Source organism: Ipomoea nil, unplaced genomic scaffold (genome assembly GCF_001879475.1).
Source record: "Ipomoea nil cultivar Tokyo-kokei standard unplaced genomic scaffold, Asagao_1.1 scaffold2826, whole genome shotgun sequence".
NCBI lineage: Eukaryota > Viridiplantae > Streptophyta > Magnoliopsida > Solanales > Convolvulaceae > Ipomoea > Ipomoea nil.
This window is the reverse complement of record NW_017619254.1, coordinates 550,241-571,279: the sequence shown is the minus strand read 5'-3', so window position 1 is coordinate 571,279 and position 21,039 is coordinate 550,241. Positions and strand designations below refer to the sequence as shown.

General features: G+C 34.7%; 4 protein-coding genes across 4 annotated transcripts; 3 read left to right on the top strand and 1 right to left on the bottom strand.

Moving 5' to 3' along the window:
• The first annotated feature begins 1,973 nt into the window (after window positions 1-1,973).
• On the top strand, window positions 1,974-4,179 carry LOC109158827 (heat stress transcription factor B-2a-like). The gene is made up of 2 exons (XM_019306722.1): window positions 1,974-2,397; window positions 3,589-4,179. Exons 1-2 carry the CDS (start codon window positions 2,116-2,118, stop codon window positions 3,973-3,975), a joined length of 669 nt encoding a protein of 222 aa, XP_019162267.1. The 5' UTR covers window positions 1,974-2,115; the 3' UTR covers window positions 3,976-4,179.
• Window positions 4,180-4,799: 620 nt separating this feature from the next.
• LOC109158821 (monothiol glutaredoxin-S17) lies at window positions 4,800-8,774 on the bottom strand. The gene is made up of 3 exons (XM_019306715.1): window positions 8,404-8,774; window positions 6,959-7,033; window positions 4,800-6,273 (listed from the first exon to the last, which is right to left on the bottom strand). The coding sequence occupies exons 1-3, from the start codon at window positions 8,569-8,571 to the stop codon at window positions 5,041-5,043; spliced, it is 1,476 nt and encodes a 491-aa protein (XP_019162260.1). The 5' UTR covers window positions 8,572-8,774; the 3' UTR covers window positions 4,800-5,040.
• A 4,146-nt stretch (window positions 8,775-12,920) lies between these two features.
• Window positions 12,921-14,642, top strand: LOC109158715 (glycine-rich cell wall structural protein-like). Its single transcript, XM_019306613.1, has one exon. The coding sequence runs from the start codon at window positions 12,921-12,923 to the stop codon at window positions 14,640-14,642; it is 1,722 nt and encodes a 573-aa protein (XP_019162158.1).
• A 5,437-nt stretch (window positions 14,643-20,079) lies between these two features.
• On the top strand, window positions 20,080-20,956 carry LOC109158826 (putative glycine-rich cell wall structural protein 1). The gene is made up of 2 exons (XM_019306721.1): window positions 20,080-20,467; window positions 20,528-20,956. The coding sequence occupies exons 1-2, from the start codon at window positions 20,097-20,099 to the stop codon at window positions 20,748-20,750; spliced, it is 594 nt and encodes a 197-aa protein (XP_019162266.1). The 5' UTR covers window positions 20,080-20,096; the 3' UTR covers window positions 20,751-20,956.
• The last annotated feature ends 83 nt before the right edge of the window (window positions 20,957-21,039 follow it).

Here is a 21,039-nt window from a genome sequence, read left to right as displayed (position 1 = left end):
AGAAAAATAATAATTTTAGTGTAAAATCGTCCTTGAAGCGTAATATTTTTTTTTTGCTAAAATATAATACGTTTTTATATATTTATTTATAAAAAAAAAAGTATTACATTTCAATTAAATAATATTGTACGTCATTTTACATGAAATAATTTCATACAAAACTAACTGACTCAAAACAGAAAAAAAAAAAAAATCAAACAATAAATAAGTAGTGGAGCACACCCATATATATCCACATAGGTCACTTCATTGTACATCCATTCTTTTCTAATTTATCATTGCAAAGATTTTGAAGAGCAAGGAAAATGACACATCAACAATTGAAACTTAGATAATGCTATTTGTCTCCTTAAAATAAAAAAAAAAAAACTTGTTTTCAAGTGGTTTCATAATAAAGTTAATTATTTGACTAAAACATTCAAATCAAAATCAAAATCAAATTAAATGCCTTACTCAATAATCAAAATAAGTTTTTAGTAAAAGCAATTTATTTATTTAGTAGTAAATTAGAATCAAAATCAAAATAAATATATAAATATACATACACATATATTCAAATCCCTCACCAACACACAAAAGGTTGATATCTTTTTCATTTATTTTGTTTTTTTTATAATTTTTTATTTCAAAATTGTAAAATAGGAGATAGCGATTTTTTCCCTATTATTATAATGATACTTTTAAATTATATTTTCCAAATAAGATACTTCTAATTTCTAAACTTATATTTATGAACACCGATATTTTTATCATTATCATCACCTTACCATTAGCCATTTCATGTTATCATTGTTTAAAATTTTATATCACACCACAATTGGTGACAGTGTGATGATAATTCTAAAATTAAAATATTCTTGTTTAGAAAATAAATTTAAAATTAAAGTATGTCGTCTATTTGAGAAATAAAATTTAAAAATATTTATATTTTTTTAAAGAAAAAGTTTCCGTGATAGATATATTTTATTTTGAACAGTTTACTTAACATGCAGAATGTCTCCCTAAGTACGTGTGGGTATAAATTATAAAATAATAAAAATACAAAATCCAACAATTGAAGGAATTCTTTAGGAAAAGCGACTACAATAATTTAGCCAGACTCTTCCGAGTTCCGAAGCCCAGACAGCATTTGCGGCATTTCCTCAATTTTTTGGAGTTGCCCATGGGTGCACACTTTTACAATCCTTATACCATCTACCAAGATTCACAATGTATTGTAAGCTATTGTAACTTAAGGTATAAATTTTGTATCTGGAACAAATTAGTAATTGTGTCTTATATTATGAATTTTTGTGTTATGTTGTAAAATTCTGTGTTTATGAATACAAATTATGTATTTAAATCATATTTAAAAATAAGTAAATATATAACATGTGTATGTGTTTTGCATTGTGACTTTTTGTGTTTTGTATTATGAGATTTTGTACTTTACGAGTGTGAATTCTGTACCTAATTATACTCCGTTTAGTTGGTCACCTTTTGGAGCTGCATTTCCATTATTATTAAAATATTGTAGGACGTGTCCCGTTGAGCTTAATTCAATGGTTCAAGGGTCACAATGGAAGTCTTGCTCCAGTAATAAGGTAGCGGTTTAATTCTCATTGAAGACATGGAGGATCATTGGGAGACTAAAAACCTAAAAAATTGATGACTAATTAGGCGACTTGAGATTTACTTAATGTATTTTTATTTTTTTAAAAAAGAGCTTAAAAGATTAATGATTAATTGGACGACTTGTAATTTAACTAATGTATTTTATTTTCTTAAAAAATATGTTGTAGGACGTGTCACAAAATGGTTGAAAAAAGCACGCAACTTGGTATATCTCTGGGTGAAGCAATCATTTCTCCTTTATAAACTTGACAGAAAATAGAGAACAGGGAATGGAAAATTTTGGAAACATAGATATCCCTTTAAAAACGTCAGTACAGATTCATGTACAGAACAGAGCTATTAAAGGAAAGGCCCACAACTTTAGAATAATCATATTATATATAGAAAAGAAAAGCGAGCCACCTTAGCTTCCAAAGCAGTACTAGTAGTTTCCAAGAAGACTTGGAGATATTGTATGTGTAGAAGAACCTAACATATATATATATATATATACTGTTGAACATGGCTGCAGATGCCCCGGCGCCGGCGCCGGCGCCGTCGTCGTCTAGAGTTAAATGCCCGGCGCCGTTTCTGGTGAAGACTTACGATCTGTTGGAGGAAGAAGAGCGGAGAAGAGAAGAAGGCGGCGTTGAAAATGAAAGAGCGCAGGAGAAGATAGTGTCGTGGAATGGACAAGGCACCGGTTTTGTTGTCTGGTCGCCCCCGGAGTTTTCTGAACTTCTGCTACCTCGCTATTTCAAACACAACAATTTCTCCAGTTTTATCAGACAACTTAATACTTATGTGAGTCCCTCTCATCTCTCTCTCTCTCTCTCTCATATATATATACATGGGATTTTCTTGAATTTCTTGAATCAATCGTGGATGAAAAGGTGCAATATAATGGAGATTTAGTGCATTATATGTGTGCCGCGCATGTGCTTATTATATACTTAAATTAGATTTATGTTTTTTTTCTGCTTCTGCATGGCTTGTTGTTTTTGGGGATTAATTGTGTTCGCAAACCATACCTTAATTATTATCAATGTTCAAAAAGCTAGGTTTTATTAGATTATTAATACCTAAAGCTACTTTGTAGGAGCTAACTCTGAATGGTATGGTATACCTTATGCCATACCTTTTTGTCTCATTTTGTATGCCCGCCCAATAAATTATTCTTTAATGGATCATTATTCTTTATATCTCTTAATTATTCCTATGAGAGCTAATCTAATTGAAACAACGCAAAATTTAGTAGGTATAGTTACTTTAGATTTTTTTCAGTAGGTAAAGTTTGACTGTCCATAAGAATTTCTTAGTTTGAACAATTAAGGTTTCATTTTGAGTATACCTTCAACTACAGACTTTTTTGTAAATCAAAGTTCCTCTAAATTATTATTATTAAAATTTATATATGGTATTTGGAAATAATTGGTATTATAATTAGGGTATTGTATTTAATACAGTGTTGTGTGTTAATTAATATATACGTACGTCAAAGCACGAGATCATTGACTCATTGTTGAGAATGATACAGTAGTCAAAATGTGTGAAAAAGAATAGAGCTTAAAGAATTAATAAGGAGACAGAAAACAAATGTCTCAAGTAATTAGTCCAAAGTCAAAATAATCACGCCCCAACTGCATTGGATTGTTATTACTTATTTGACGTGTTAAGAACTCTTCATTAATGCTTTTGAGTCACGAGAAAACATTCCATCACCATTAAAAAAGTGTGTATTAACTATCAAATAAATTTCGTCTCTTGACTCTAGCCGGTAAAGGATTACAAGGCGGCAAATCAATTTAAGTCTATTACTAAGATTATTACGAAACAGATTATTTTTGTGAAAGATTTTGTAATTTGGCAATATAGACATGATATTTTATGTAAAAAGTTTTAAGATCTCATTTTTTTTTTTTTTTTATATTTATTGATAACATATTGTTTTTATCGTGTAATGTGATGTGTATTATGATGATGATGATGAGATAGGGATTCAAGAAAGTGGCATCTAAAAGATGGGAATTTCAACACGACAAGTTTAGGAAGGGGAGTAAGCATTTGCTAATTGAGATAAGTAGGAAGAAAGTTGAGCCCAGTGGGTTTCCTGCATACCTAAGAGCCAATGAAGAAGCTTCAACATCATCATCAATGGCGGCTGCGACAACATCCATATCCCAGGTAGACATTAATACGAGGAAGCTATTGATGGAGGAGAACAGGAACCTAAGGAAGGAAAGAATGGAGCTTCAGACGCAAATTGCTCATTTCAAAACACTTGAGATTAGGTTGCTGGAATGTCTCTCCACTTACATGGGCAACCACAATCACCACCATCATCATCATCGTCAACACAATAAGTTCAGGAGACTCTCTTAACCATTAATGTTTTACTGTCTGATCTGAAAATATATTTGTCGTTTTCGACCTTGTCCTGTCATGGGTTTGTTCCGGTCAAAATGTTGGCAAACGGATCGGAATTGTCAAATCTTCAAACCTAAACATCGGTCATTCCTTTGGAAATTCTGGGCTCTTCCTTAACATTTTGTGTTGACATTAATTCAACCTTGTGTCACAGTGCCACCAGGACATTGTCGCAAATTCGCAACAATTGACCTATTTAAATTGTATTACGTGCGTTCACACATATAGAATATTTTCTTTCTCATCTTTCTAAATTGAAAGAGTAAAGGTCTACCGTGGTGCAACAATTCTTCCTCCCACACGTGCCAATCTTAATTGCCTCTTGTTAAGATTCAAACTCGTAACTTCACTAAATCAAAACTATCTATAGCGTTTACCATTATACTAAAAGTTATAATTCACAACAAAGGGACAACTTTATTCTCTTATATATACCCCTTCCACCCAACAATCTCATCACCACTAATTGTTGGACTTTGACCTTCACCGGTCCTCGCCCAACAACTATCAACCACTATTCTTGATTTTCTTTTTAGCCTGCAATCGTTACTTAAAGATGTGTTCAGAGTGAAACCTGAATTGTGATCCTAGTTAGTAAATATCACATAAAAAATAAACTAATTTAATTTACTTATAGCTTATCTGCTTAAACCAAAGTCAAATGGCCAATAAACAACTTTCACGAAAAGTTAAACTTGGAACCTACTCGTACCCTATCAGTCTATCACACTTCACATCAAGCGAATCTGGCAAATAAAACATTGTATTTGCAGTACTAGCTCACAACTAAATAAATTTATTTTCGTGAAAAAGCTACGAGTATGATATAAAATGTCGCTAAAATGATTAACACCCCACACTTGGACAGAGATAAGCTTTTGTCTAAAATCAAACACAGTACTTAAGAGTTAAGACCACAAACATAACCAAAAATGGTGAACACTAAACCAAAGCATGCCAACACCGCATATATTGTTCAACTACTAAGATAAGCAAATCGGATCGTACTCTCTGTGTTTATTATTCTGATAGAGTAGATTTCAGCTCCCCGTTGTTTTTCAGCTCCAAGATTATATCACAACCTCCTACCAACTCACCTTTGTAGTAGAGCTGTGGATAAGTTGGCCAGTTGGAGAATGTCTTCAGCCCCTGCCTCACTTCCTCGTCAGACAATATATCGAATGATCCAAACTCGATTCCTTCCTCCTTCAAAGCGTTTACCACCTTGGAGCTGAAACCGCATCTTGGAGCCTCTGGGGAACCCTTCATGAAAAGGATAACTGGTGAAGAATTTACCAGTTTCTTCAGGCGGTCTTCTAGGGTATCTTTCTGGAGAACACCCTTCTCGAGTAGAACCTTGTTGAGCTCTCCACTCTTTTGCATCTCCAGCACAATATCAGATCCACCAATAAGTTCGCCCTTGATGTACAGTTGAGGATAACTTGACCAGTTAGAGTAAACTTTGAGTCCTTGACGAACTTCATCATCAGTGAGAATGTCGAAACTGTTAAAATCTACTTTCTCCTGGTTAAGGATGTCCACTACTTTCCGACTGAACCCACATCTAGGCTCTTCGGGTTTCCCCTTCATAAAGAGCATAACTGGGCTTGAATTTATCAGGCCTTCCAGACGAGATGTTAGTGCTTCACTCAGGCCCGAGGGCTGAGAAATGCCACCCTTCCCCTCACCAGGTTCAGTTGAGGGAGCCTTGTCCGAGCTGGAGATTTCAACCCCATGATCGTTAAAAACATCCTTGAGTTCACCACTCTCATGCATAGCAATTACAATGTCACAACCACCAAGAAGCTCTCCCTTGCAGTAGAGCTGAGGGAACGTTGGCCAATTGGAGAATTTCTTCAATCCCTCTCGAACTTCATTGTCTGTCAGAATATCAAAGGTTCCAAAGTTGACCTTCTCGTTCTTCAAAATTTCAACAACTTTTTTGCTAAACCCACATTTAGGTTCTCCAGGACTTCCTTTCATAAACAGCATGACTGGGTGGGAATTAATTAGCTGACCTAGTCGAGTTTTCAGTCCATCGCTAAGTCCAGAGGGTGCTTGGCTCTCAACTTGAGAAGCGCCATTGTTCTTAACAAGATTTTGTACTGTCTCAATAATAGTTGGCCCAGCAGCCATTCCTAGGCTAGCAGGAGCAGCAGGTTCTCCAGGAGTTATTTGCCCATAAATTTTGGAAACCTTGTTGGCCAAAGCAGATGGATCAGCACCATCCAATGTATCAACGGTTTTACCATCCTAAGAGAAGCAAGAAAAACAACAATTACAATTTAGCAGAGCAGTACATCCTGTATGGAATTAAATAGAAGAGACAGAGCATAATGGAAAGGTATCCTCCCCATTCGCTAGATAATTAGATATAGTAAGCATAAATGTAGAACCTGAAATCATAATAACCCCAAGACGAAAGAGGAAACATTTACAAGAATTAACAACCAAGGCATGATATTTGGAAAAACTTGATGCTTTGTGCAAAATCGTGAAGATCGAAGAGTCATTCTTTGAAACATATTCTAGGATTTTTCATGAGTCATGACTGCTAGCTCAGAAACCTATCTCCAAGATTATTGCACACCCGCAAGCTTTTAAGAAATTTTCAAAAGATGAAACTATATTTCTAGGAATAAGCATTTATATCAACACTTTGAGTAGGTGTGATGCCAATGCCTTTCTATCGTATACAAATAACTAATTAAGAAAAAAGAGAAAGCAAATAAAAAAAAAAATTGATTCCCATGTTCCATTATTTAAAACAACCTTTTTTGCAACTTCCCCTGTACCATTCAAAATCCTCAGCAAAAATGAACCATAAAATACAGCTCAAAGAAAAATATATGCTGCAATAAAATTTTTAAAAAAAAAAAAAAAAAAAAAAAAAAAAAAAAGAGGAAGAATCAACACAAAACTATCCAATTCAAGTTACCTTGAAGAAAACAAAATAAGGAACTGCAGACACTGAATATGCCTCTGAAATTTCTGGTTGTTCTTCAGCTTCAACCTGTAGTTACACAAGGCGACTATTTAATGTGTGTATATGCATGCGTGTATGTATTTTTGAAAAAAAGATGAAATTAGGATGAAAAAGGTTTAAACCAGAAAAGCTTATGCCTGAAAATTCAGATATCATACTTCCATGGAAAAATCAAATATCGATAGTGACAAGTGTCCATTTAATCAAAGAAATAACTGAATGGATCATCAACTAAAGCATACAATTTTGTTTTAAATAGACATAAACAACTCTGTAATTTGCATGTACCGTAACAACTAATCAGAATATTCATCACTACTTAAGTCAAAAGAAACAAAACACAGAATCAAATATAATGAAGTTTACAATAGGATAGTTTCACCTATAATAAATTTAGGATTTTATAATTTCAAAACGTCAAGCAAATGGTTATTATTTTTCAAAAGTATCAACTTCAGAAGCTTAAAATTTAAGAGCTAATTTAACATGGATACCTAATAGCAGAAAGGATAAAAGTCAATATCTTTGTTCTATGGATAAATACGAAAATAAATGTGTGCTCAATCTGAATAGGATAGCTATAGCAAAATTTGCTTTAGCCTGGACCTTAAACTCTAAAGTGTCTGCATACTTTTATACAGAGATGATTAAACAATGATTTAGATGATTTCCTTTTGATATGACATAAATTATAGTGAGTGATGATGGCCTGGGAAGGGAAAAACATACAAAGATACTAGAGTTCAGGGGGGGAAAAGATATAAAAACGGTAAGTTAGAGGTGAAAATTGGCTGAATTATATTCTTACAAAGATATTGACCATCTCAACAAGGTCATAGTATATCTAATGTTGCATATATGATACTCAAGAGCATCTCTACTTCTCACCCTATTTAAAAATTTCGAGATCAACATTGAACTCTATGCATCTCTGTTAGCAGTTATCATTTTAACAGAACCAAAGCTTTCCTTTACAAAACCAAACCTTTCTCAGTTCATTTGCAAAATAATTGTTCGGATTCAATTTTAACAGAACCAAAGCTTTCCTTCACAAAATCAAATCTTTCTAGGTTCATCACCAAAACAATTGCAACAAGACCTTAACCTCATTAAAACTCGATTAATCTTCTACCAAGATAGTCTCGCATGGGAATATTTGTTTTAAGGCCCATCTATGAGCAATCAATAAACAAAATGCTTATTTGCACCCAAAAAAATAAACAAAATGCTTATAATTCACTAGAATCTATAGCTCACTCGAAACTCCAGCAGTAATATCAATCTTTCTTAATCGATTTAGTAGCACAAGTCAATCAATCACAACAGACACATGTATGCAACCACATATTGCATATATATAAATGTAAAAATAAAATTGGGCGGAGTGGAAAGCTTACCCTGAGGAAGTGGGCATGAGGGAAATCAGTGGAGAGGTGGGAGAAGACTTGGTCCATGTGCTTGGAAGCCTCGCACCAAGTCGCCCAGAAGTGCACAACCGCCGGCGACCCATCGGCGACAAGTTTCACAAGTTCTTCCTTCGATTCCAATTCCTTTACCCCACCCATTCTCTCTCTCTTTCTCTTTCTCTCTCTCTCTCTCTCTCCCAGTGAGCACTGAACACCGATAGACTCCGACGGGGATGGAATCTGCTTCTGCGTGTTGCGTGCGTTTTATATCAGTTTCTGTAGGCTTTGTTGTTAGTATATATTTTAATTTTCTTCGGTATTAGGGATTTAGGATTTACGAATCGCATAACGCCATGAATTTTTTGAAGGACAAGTTTGTTAATATTTTCTTGACTTAATTCACCAAGGTCTTTTGTCTTTGATGATAATTTCAAATTTAGTATTATTGTATTTGTTATTTAACATCTATTAAATTTTAGATATTTTTAGTCATTCTCATTTCCTATTTTTAGTAAGGGTATTTTTGTCTATTCATATTATTCTTTTGTTATTTTTCATATTTCAACCAGTTTAATTGGTTTAGGACTTTACTAATAACTAGTTGAAAAATATGGTTACTAAAAATTAGAGGTTACCTAAAATTCTAAACCAATCAAATTGGATGAAACTGAAAAAATAACAAAAGAAAAATATGAAAATACCAAATTACTCTTATTAAAAATAGAAAAAGTTACAAGAGGGACTAAAAAGTATCCAAAAAATAATAGTCCGAGATGTTAAATGGCAAAAATGATAGTTTGTGACTAAATTTAAAATTGTCACAATGACAAGGTACCTTTGGTGGGAGTAACTCTACTTTCTTTTTAGCCTTGACGGGTCTCGGAACAAGATGTAAATAACGCTATAAATAGCGAAAATAGTCAAATAAACTTTTAAACTTTACTCAAAAGTATAACTAGGTCCTTGAATTTTAAAATAGTGCAATTAAATACTCGAATTTGTCAAAATGAGTCAAATAAGTCCGATTACTGGTAACCAACAAATTACCGGTAAAATTATCGATGTTGACCATTGTTGACTGCCGTTAACCATTGTTCACCACCATTAAATAATAATAAATAAATAAATAAAGCACTTCCAGTGACATTTTCAACCGGAGAATACGATCGGACCAATCGTCTTCTCCACATGAAAAGGCGACCAGATTGGTCGTATTCTCCAATGGAGAAGGCGACTGCTGGCGTCGCTTTCTTCTACAGTTGAGGAGGAGGCAGCGCTTGATCACCATCTTCTCCAGTAAGAAGGCGACTAGAGCCGTCTTCTTCAATTGAGAATAAGGCGACGTTGATTGCCTTCTTCGACTGAGGAAGAAGGCGACCGATTTAACTATATGAAGTTTAATTATTAGGTATTATCAGTAGGTGATCGACTATTGGATTTGAATGCATCAAAATGATAAGATTATGTGTTTAATTGAACTTTTTAAAATTTGAAGGCCTAATTACATTTTTGTGGATTATGGTCCACACAAACAATATAACTTTTGATGCATCATGAATATAGTTTTTTATTTTATTTTATTTTATTTTAAATGAAACTATGAAAGAAATCTTGCAACTAATCAGTCATTACTTTATATAGTATATAATGAGTAAATTTCACTTTTGAAAAGTAGCTTGAAAATTAATTTTTAGGTACAAACTTCATCATTTGGTCACTCATTTTATAACTAATGTAAAAATATATGTAGAATATAATTATGCAATAAGATATTATTGTGTATAGTTACGAATTAGTACAATTTATAACTATTTTACGCATCGAATCTCTTAAAGCCAGCCCAAAAGTCACATCATTTTTTGTTCGGCCTATTTTTGCTTTCTTATATTCTCTGGAACCGCAAATTATATTGTGCAACTGTGTGCACCATGTATGGTGCGGCACACGGTTACAAAAACGATGTCATTTTGATTAAAAACGCGCATTCCACTTAAAAAAAATAAGATTTGATTTTCGACAATAGCATTTTTGTGTGCATAATTTGAATTATATATCCACAATGAATGAATTAAATATCCACAGTAAATGAATAACTAAATATCCACAATGAATGAACTAAATATCCATAATGAATGAACTAAATATGCACAATGAATGAACAACATAATGTTGTTGAGGAGATCGAAATTGATTATTTTTTTTTTAAATGAGACGTGCGTTTTTAGTCAAAACGACGTCATTTTGCAACCGTCTCCACCATGCATATCATAACCACAGAATGACAAATACATTCACTCCCAAAAACATTGGCCCGTGCACAAGCTTGTTGCACATTTGGACTCATTCAAATTTGGCATTGGAAGTCCAATAATTTTATATTTTTACATAAAGTATGCTAGTCAAATTAAAGGAATGTTGTTCATTTATTTTGTTTAATTTCCAAATTTGCATTTTCTTTTAATCTGAAAAATATAAAGATTGAATCTTTACATTCTATGTAAAATGACTCTTGAGCTGGGGGTTACAACAAGAGTGGAGTAAGATTTTTATCGGGTAGTCTAGAGGTCATATCTAATTTGACTGAGGCTCGAAAGAAAGCGTTTTGATGACAATTAGAAGTGCAAATGAATTATGTAATTTAGAAATAATAAAATAAGTTAGCAAATATTTTCAAAAAAAAAAAAAAAGTTAGCAAATGTGTTAACTCTCTAATCCCTTCAGCACAAATGTGACATCATATCCCTTCAGAATATTATGTTTAGCAATTTAGGGTACCCTGTACCCATTCCACCGGATCGATTGAAATAAATTTAAAAAAAAAAAATTATTGAGTTAATAGACTAGAAAATATTTAAAATTTGCAGAGTTAGGAAATACCTTCTGGTAGAATAATGTTATTGGACTTAATCCTGAATTATTATTAATACCTTCTGGTAGAATAATGTTATTCGACTTAATCCTGAATTATTATTATTATTTTTATACAAAGTGGTGTTGACCTGTTATATTTTATTTTATTTTATTTTTTAAAAAAATCATAATTAAAGACTTAAATACACTTGTATTTTACAAAATTTAAAAGGTTTTGTTGATGGTGAACCAATAATGATCATATAATAATAATACTAAGATCAAATTGAAATATAATGTTCAAAAAAAGAATAACTAAAAATGAATTGTCACATATAAATTTAAGACAAAAAATAGAATTAACTCAAAAATCAAATAAGAAAAAGAAAAGTCAAAGGTACCCACCATTTGGCTACTATCCTGGTGCACACAACATATATGCACCGATTTTTTTTTATTTTTTTTTATATTTAAATCAAGGAAAAAAAAAAAAAAAAAGAGTGCGCAGATTTTAGCAATAAAACCTTATTTTTTTCTCTTTTCTTTTTATCTCTCATCCACATTCAGTTCAGAGTAAAAACCCACCAATAATAATGCTCTAAATCCATTATTCACATCCATTAATTTTTGTGTCATTCTTAAACAAGAATAATGTTAATCTTTTATTTATCTTTTTAATTTCATTCGGTGTCTAGCTAAGTCAAAAAATAAATAAATAAATAAAACAACACAAGTACATACACGTTAGTTGTCCAAACAATGGGAAGTCCAGTTTTCGATTTCAAGTCAAATTCTCTTAGCTAGTTTTTTTTTTATTTCTAAGGCACCAAAACACCATTTTAGTGTAAAAATTTGATGCAACCTTCCTCCAAGAAAGACACCAAATTTTACACCAAAATGGTGTAAAATAATAGTGTTACACCAAATTTGGTGTAACACTATTCATTTACACCATTTTGGTATAGAACTTAAAAAGAAATATTTGTCAAATTGTTTTCTTTTAAAAGTTTATATTATTAAAAATAAATTATAAATATTTAAACATCTCATTGAGATGTTTAAAACATGATCAATATGGACTATAAAGTAATTAAAAATTAAAATGCATAAAAACATAAATTTCATTTTAAATATTATTATTTATATTAATTATATTTTATATTAAATTAAAATATTTAAAGTAAACAAAATTAAAGTTTTAAATTATAATAATACAAATTATTTTAGTGTATGAATAGAATTTGGTGTAAATGGATTAGAGATTAAATAAAATTTGGTGTAAATGAGTTGGAGATGAAAAAAAATTTGGTGAAAGCATATGTTGAAAATATTTCTTTTGGTGTAAAATTTGATGCAGAATTTGATATTTTGGGTTGGGATGGCCTAAGCACTTGTTATGTATTGCCAATAAAATTCATGCAAAATTCATGTTGCTCTTGCTTCCCATTTGAAATGCATGAAAGCTGCCATTAATTGGCAATACTCATCTACAAGCTTTTTAAATGTCTAAAAACTCCCCGACAAATTAATTAATACCCAATTGCTGCCACTGACTATTTAATTTTGACTTCATTTTTGTATATAAACCCCATCCACACTTCAACTAACTATCACCGTCTCTAAGTTGACGTAGTATCATGTATCAGATCACCCGCAACATGGCAGCGTCAAAAGGGTTTTGCATAGTTATTGTGGCTCTATTAAGCTTAGCGCTAATAACTTGGTCTGCCCATGGAGCTTGGCAAACCCCGCTAATAACGGCTTCTATTGGTGCAAGAGAAATGATTGAAGAGCTTAAATCACAGATTGATGGTCGTGTTTTGAAACCTAGTGAAGCAGCTCGTATCCTTGGAGAAGGTCCTAATTTCGGTGGTATCCCTGGAGGTTGGGGTGGATGGGGAGGGGGAGGGGGAGGGGGAGGAGGTGGGATTGCTGGCCCCGGGTTTGGTGGCGGTGGTCCTGGTATTTGGGGTTGGGGTAGGGGTGGGGGTGGAGGAGGAGGCGGTTTTGGTCCTGGTTTTGGGAGAGGCGGTGGTGGTGGTGGAGGAGGAGGTGGTCATGGTCCCAGTTATGGTCCTGGTTTTGGGGGAGGCGGCAGTGGCGGTGGCGGTGGCGGTAGCGGTGGTGGAGGTGGTCATGGTCCTAGTTATGGTCCTGGTTATGGAATAGGGGGCGGTGGCGGTGGAGGTGGAGGAGGAGGTGTTCGTGGTCCTAGTTATGGTCCTGGGATAGGGGGCGGTGGCGGTGGCGGTGGCGGTGGAGGTGGAGGTGTTCGTGGTCCTAGTTATGGTCCTGGGATAGGGGGCGGTGGCGGTGGCGGTGGCGGTGGAGGTGGAGGAGGAGGTGTTCGTGGTCCTAGTTATGGCCCTGGGATAGGGGGCGGTGGCGGTGGCGGTGGAGGAGGAGGTGTTCGTGGTCCTAGTTATGGTCCTGGTTATGGGATAGGGGGCGGTGGTGGTGGCGGTGGAGGAGGAGGTGTTCGTGGTCCTAGCTATGGTCCTGGTTATGGGAGAGGAGGTGGCGGTGGCAGTGGAGGAGGTGGTGGTCATGGTCCTAGTTATGGTCCTGGTTTTGGGAGAGGCGGCGGTGGCGGTGGTGGTGGAGGTGGTGCTCATGGTCCTAGTTATGGTCCTGGTTTTGGGGGAGGCGGTGGTGGCGGTGGCGGTGGAGGAGGAGGTGGTCGTGGTCCTAGTTATGGTCCTGGTTTTGGGAGAGGCGGCGGTGGCGGTAGTGGTGGAGGTGGTGGTCATGGTCCTAGTTATGGTCCTGGTTTTGGGAGAGGCGGCGGTGGCGGTGGTGGTGGTGGAGGTGGTGGTCATGGTCCTAGTTATGGTCCTGGTTTTGGGAGAGGCAGCGGTGGCGGTGGAGGTCGCGGTCCCAGTTATGGTCCTGGTTTTGGGAGAGGCGGTGGTGGTGGTGGTGGAGGAGGAGGAGGGGGAGGGGGAGGAGAAAGTAGTCCTAGTGTAGGTTGGGGATCATGGCCTTATTATGGTCATGGTAGAAGCGGAGGCGAAGGCAGTAATGGTCGGGGAAGAGGTCCTAATTATGGTTCTGGTGGTGGTTGGGGTGGGGGTGGGGGTGGAGGTGGTGGTGGAAGTGTTGGAACAAATCCTAGTCTTGGGTACGGTGAAGGTAGTGGAGGTGTTAGAGGGCATCACGGTGGGGGGAGAGGCAAGGATTGGAGTTACGGTTGGGGTTGGGGTGATGGTTGGGGTTGGGGAGAGGGTGGGGGTGGTACGCAACATGGATTGCCTCCTTCAAGAGCCCCATTCCCCCAACATATGGATTGTGTTGGCCCTTCTTGTCACACCTCCCCCCAATCAAAAGGATCTCATAGTTATAACAACCCCCAAGAAGCCATGCCACCTCAACCTGCCTAGCCATCCACCCTGTACTCTACACTATATACCTTTACCTGTTAAGCAAATATATTCCTTTAATTTAAATAAACTAGGCCTATACAATTGTATACTCTATTGATGTTTTTATACTACATATGCAATTATTTTATATTTTCAGATCCTCAATCTATGATACCATGTTTGTGCATCAAAAAGTTCGTTCTACAGATCAATTCAAAGAGAAAACATTATATTAACACAAGTATGATATGATGTTGAATGAGATTCAAGCATCATTTACAATATAACACAGCAAATAACTTGCAATTGGCTAAGAACTAATTCATATATATCAGCCTAAAACTGCCTGATTTTCTTTCTCCCTTACTTGAGCATAAACCTGGAGGAAACGGTGTGTAAGATTTCACGGATGCAGCTTTGATTAGCTTTGCATCAAAATAGAGGATTTTAAAAATACAAAATAGAATTTATATAAAAAAAAAAAATTTTAAAAAAAAAACCAAAATCTGGTTTGAACGGAAAGTAGAACCTTAATACAATGGTCCAATCCAGTTCGGCCGATTTCAGAACCGAGAACCGCCGGTCGGAACCAGAACCGAACCGTGAGCATGACTACATATATCTGCAGAAAACATTGATAGATATTGTCGAAGGGAGACTCGAAGGGTAGTTAAGTCCAACACCAGGTGATTAGGGAATTGTTGGACAGACTCCTGAAAGCCAAAGTCCATCACTTTTAAAAAATGTGGCATTAACAACTACACAAGTAATGTATAAAATTACATATTCACTAGTCACTATTAGCTATAATTTTTTACATAGCCGTAAGCGTTGATCCTAACAATATTCACCCTTTTGCCGGAAAAAAGGGTACAATCATTAGAATCAAAGAGGATGAAAGCAAATTAAATTTCCCTTGCAGCTCCTTGATGACCTGACCAGGATGGAGGATATGGCGCGAGAGACCTTATAAGCCTCAACCATTATCATAGCTTCTGTGTCCTTGAGAGACCATAGTATTTTCTCATGTCAGAGGTATTATCTAGAGCTCCAAAAAAGATGCAAAATAGATCCTCCATCACAATCAAAGACCGAATATACATAACCAATTAAGCCGGTTAAGCATATAATATACATAGTATTTCCTCAAATCATGACTGCCATCCCTTTTTTTTTTTTTTTTAATAAAAAATTTAATATTAATTTTTTATTATTATTTATTTAAAAATGCCACATCAGCTATCACTTAAGATGTTCTATAATTATTGAAAATCAACAGTTCTTGGGTTTGAATGCACAAAAATTACAAGTTAATAGGTTTAATTATAATTTTTAAAGTTTAATTAAAGAGCTAATTAACTTCTTGAATTGTATAAAGTTTACTAGTTTTTTACGCGCATTGTGCGATTGGGATAATGTCCAATGTTTTTTTTTTATTTAAAATAAGTACTTTAAAGTATATTAAGGCAAGATTATATTGAAATTGTTCATGCATAGATAATTGAAGGTTGAATTTGCGTATTTAAATAGGTAATTCTTCTCGCAAAGGTTGAGTCCCCAACCCCAAGGGCCCCCCACATTCTGACCCGACAGAGCATTGTGGGAAGTTGTAAATCACGGTGACTCAATGGTTCAGCAGACAGGACCAAATGCCGGTGCGAACAAGGAATCTACCCACTTTGGACATAATTCCCGTACTGTCGCCGCCGAGGTTCAAGCCTTGGTCTCTTCTCCCAAATACTGCCCACTAAACCATTGAGCTAAGCCCGTGCGGGTTAAATAGGTCTAATAAGTTTACAAATGCAAGATAATATAGTCAAGATTGATTATAATTGTCAATAAAATAATTGTATAGGTATGGTTGAAACCAAATACGGGACATAAGGGAGAACAAATAAAAATTAGGGCATAAAATTTTAAATATATACTAATATTGTTTGAGGAGATTTCAACATTAGGATTTGTGGTTAAGTTTTATTAAGACTTTAATATTAGAATTAGATTAATGGTGTAATTATAATTCTATATTAGACGTTAATATTAGAATTAGACTAACGGTGAATTAACGGTATTTAACGAAAAAGTTAAATGGATAATCATATAATTAAGGATAAATTAGAAAAACATTAAAAAAAATTAAAACCTGAAGAATTTGAACCATTCATTTGATTTAATAATTTAACGGTCATTTTTTCTACCCAATGTTAATAATTAAATAAATTCGTTGGTCAAATCCACTAATATAATCCGCTAACTACTGATTGTCAAACAAGGACATTGCAAGGTAGTTCTCACTTTAATTTGTTGTGTGATTTGAATACTCTCTTTGTCACAAAATCTCTCAAGTAGTTAATATGGTTGGCTTTAATTAATTATATATTTTTTTTTAATTTTTTCATGGTATTAATAAAATACTTGGTAAATAAATATATAGCATTATTTTGTATTATAACTTTGATATTTAATTAGAAAAATAGTGCACAAAAAAGATAATAGACAATGTAGTGAATATAATCAATTGATGAATTTGAATGTAAAAATTTTTACATTTGAGAAAAATAAAGACAATATACCTGATGAAAATATTTCTCTTAATTAATTTATTGATAATGAATAATTTTTTTTACTGAATTAAGACATTGTAAGGACAATGTAGCGAATATAATCAATTAATAAATTTGAATATAAAGAATTTTTATATTGTAGAAAAATAAAGACAATATAACTAATACAATTATTTCTCTTATTTAATTTATTGATAATGAATAATTTTTTTTTTGAATAAAGACATTGTGGACACATAATTCTAAATTAAAGAAATGCATATCTATAATTTTTTGTTGTAGCTACTAAATAATTATTTATATAATTTAATAAGAGTAAAATAGAGTACTAATTATGCCAACTTTGATTGGGATGAGGTTCGAACTTAAGACTTTTTTTTATTGAAATCAATGAGTAAGTTAACAGTGAACTAACGGCAATTCTTAAAATTTTAACGGAATTAGTAACGGTGTGTGGGTATTTTAGAAAATTTTAGTGTAAAATTTAAATCTTATCAATCTTTTAATCAATCTGAGCCATTCATTTGATTAAAATTTGTGACCGTCATTTTTTCTACCCATTATAGGCCTAACTCTCTTGGGCTCTTATTAGTATAGTTAATTAAGGATAAATTAGAAAAACATTAAAAAAAAAATTAAAACCTGAAGAATTTGAACCATTCATTTGATTTAATAATTTAACGGTCATTTTTTCTACCCAATGTTAATAATTAAATAAATTCGTTGGTCAAATCCACTAATATAATCCGCTAACTACTGATTGTCAAACAAGGACATTGCAAGGTAGTTCTCACTTTAATTTGTTGTGTGATTTGAATACTCTCTTTGTCACAAAATCTCTCAAGTAGTTAATATGGTTGGCTTTAATTAATTATATATTTTTTTTTAATTTTTTCATGGTATTAATAAAATACTTGGTAAATAAATATATATAGCATTATTTTGTATTATAACTTTGATATTTAATTAGAAAAATAGTGCACAAAAAAGATAATAGACAATGTAGTGAATATAATCAATTGATGAATTTGAATGTAAAAATTTTTACATTTGAGAAAAATAAAGACAATATACCTGATGAAAATATTTCTCTTAATTAATTTATTGATAATGAATAATTTTTTTTACTGAATTAAGACATTGTAAGGACAATGTAGCGAATATAATCAATTAATAAATTTGAATATAAAGAATTTTTATATTGTAGAAAAATAAAGACAATATAACTAATACAATTATTTCTCTTATTTAATTTATTGATAATGAATAATTTTTTTTTTGAATAAAGACATTGTGGACACATAATTCTAAATTAAAGAAATGCATATCTATAATTTTTTGTTGTAGCTACTAAATAATTATTTATATAATTTAATAAGAGTAAAATAGAGTACTAATTATGCCAACTTTGATTGGGATGAGGTTCGAACTTAAGACTTTTTTTTATTGAAATCAATGAGTAAGTTAACAGTGAACTAACGGCAATTCTTAAAATTTTAACGGAATTAGTAACGGTGTGTGGGTATTTTAGAAAATTTTAGTGTAAAATTTAAATCTTATCAATCTTTTAATCAATCTGAGCCATTCATTTGATTAAAATTTGTGACCGTCATTTTTTCTACCCATTATAGGCCTAACTCTCTTGGGCTCTTATTAGTATAGTAGATAGATAGTAGATATAGTAGATGTGTGTATTTAACCCTTTTCCAAAAAAAAAAAAAAAAAAAAAAAAAAAACCTTGATTTTTTCTTTTTTCTTTCCTCTCTCATCCACATCTATCCTCTTCACGGGAGTAAAAACTCACCAATGATTATGCTCTAAACTCATTATCCAAATATATCGTCCATTGCATGAATTTGTGTCATTCTTAACCAAGGGTCATATTAATTGATGGGGAATATACCTTGGTATATCGCCCCTCGGGTAGTACATAACATTAGCCAACCATAATCTCAAGTTGCCCGACCTAAAACTACGCCCGAGCCATAGGAGTATTTCAGTTGTTGAATGTAGCCTTGGTGCTGACTCCGACCAGTAAGGTCGAGATGGACATCCCGGTCATGAACACTTTAGAACTCATTGACGAGCCATAGTTCCCACCCACCTTCTCTTAGCGGGTCGGGCACTCATAAACCTTCATCCATGTGGCCGTTGAGGCTCCATTCCGGAGCGTATGTATTGCATGTGCGACACGTGTTGGACATGCTGGCAGCCCGACATGTATCTCCACCCCTCCCCTATAAATATAGCATACAATATTGCTTAGGGGAGGGACTTTTGGATCGTCACCTAACACGTACATGCTCGGAATCCTCTTTCTGATCTCCAATTCATATACTACCCGAGCATATGCCTTAAACCAACAAGCATGCTAGAGAAAGATCATACACCGATCCGACCTCAAGACTTATACATACTTGTGGAAATCAGCACATTTACCAATTACCACATCAGATACGAATACGTATATCCCGGTGGAATGTACTACATTAATTTTTTATGTATCTTTTTAATTTCATTTGATGTCTCCCTAAGTAGTCAAGAATATTAAAATAAAACAACAAAAATAGTATTCGATTTCAAGTCAAATTCTCTTAGCCAGTCATGCAGAACTAGTGGGTATATATTAAGCACTTCTTAAGCATTACCAGAAAAACAAAACAAAATCCATGCAAATTTCATGTTGCTCTTGCTTCCCATTTCAAATGCATGAAAGCTGCCATTATATTGGCAATACTTATCTACAAGCTTTTTTAAATGAATGTCTTAAAACTCCCTAACAAATTAATTAATGTCCTATTACCCATCCACTATTGTTACTTCATTTTTGTATATAAACCCCTCAGCTCTCTCACTTCATCTATCACCGTCTCTAAGTTCACGTAGTATGTATCAGATCACTCGCAACATGGCAGCTTCAAAACTGGCTTGCATGGCTTTCATGGCTTCCGTGGCTTTACTTCTTGCCTTATCGTCACTCAGCTCAGCTCAGAGTGCCAATCCATCTTCACCAGACCACATTTCCACCATCAACGCTGACGGCGAAGACGCCAGTGGTGGTGGCCTCAAGGCTCGCGTCTTAGGTGACTACGGCCGCCGCCGCCACCGCCACTATTACTACTGGCCGTACTGGGGGTGGAGAGGCTACTGGCCGCGCTGGGGGTGGCGAGGCTACTGGCCGCGCTGGGGGTGGCGAGGCCACTGGGGCCACTGGGGATTGCGAGCCCGCCGCGGCCTCGTGGAAGATTACAGCAAAGTGCGTGAAGGGACTGTGGGCGGTAGTGGCGGAGGATATGGCCGCGGCGGTGTTGGTGGAGGTTCTGCGGATGATTTGGGTATGGATGGAGAGGCCGCCGGAGGCGGTAGTGGCAGCGGATATGGGACCGGAAGCGGCGGTGGCGATGGGGGTAACTACGAACGAATTGATATACACGGCAGCGGCGGCGGCGGAAGAGTTCCAACTCCGGGGAGTTATCAGTGCAAGCCACAGAATTGCATTGGAAAAGATTGTAACGAATTTATGATTTACCTTGATGAAGTCTATACAGAGGGAAACCATTAATGGTGTTTACAAGGAAGAAAGACAACAAACCACCTGATGACCATAAAAAAATTTAAAGGGAAGAAACATATATAGAAGCCATTATTGTAGCTTTATCTGGTTTCAGATCAATTGCAGTGAAAATTATTATCTGCCATAAACAAAAATGATAGGCATATATATTTGGAATAAAAATGCTTATACGTTGAGCTATTCTAATTTGATAATTATCAAATTTGGTGATTTTCTGTGAGTGACTAGGGAAACCCAAGTCGGGAAGGCCGGCTCAAACCGCCCAACCCAGTGAATT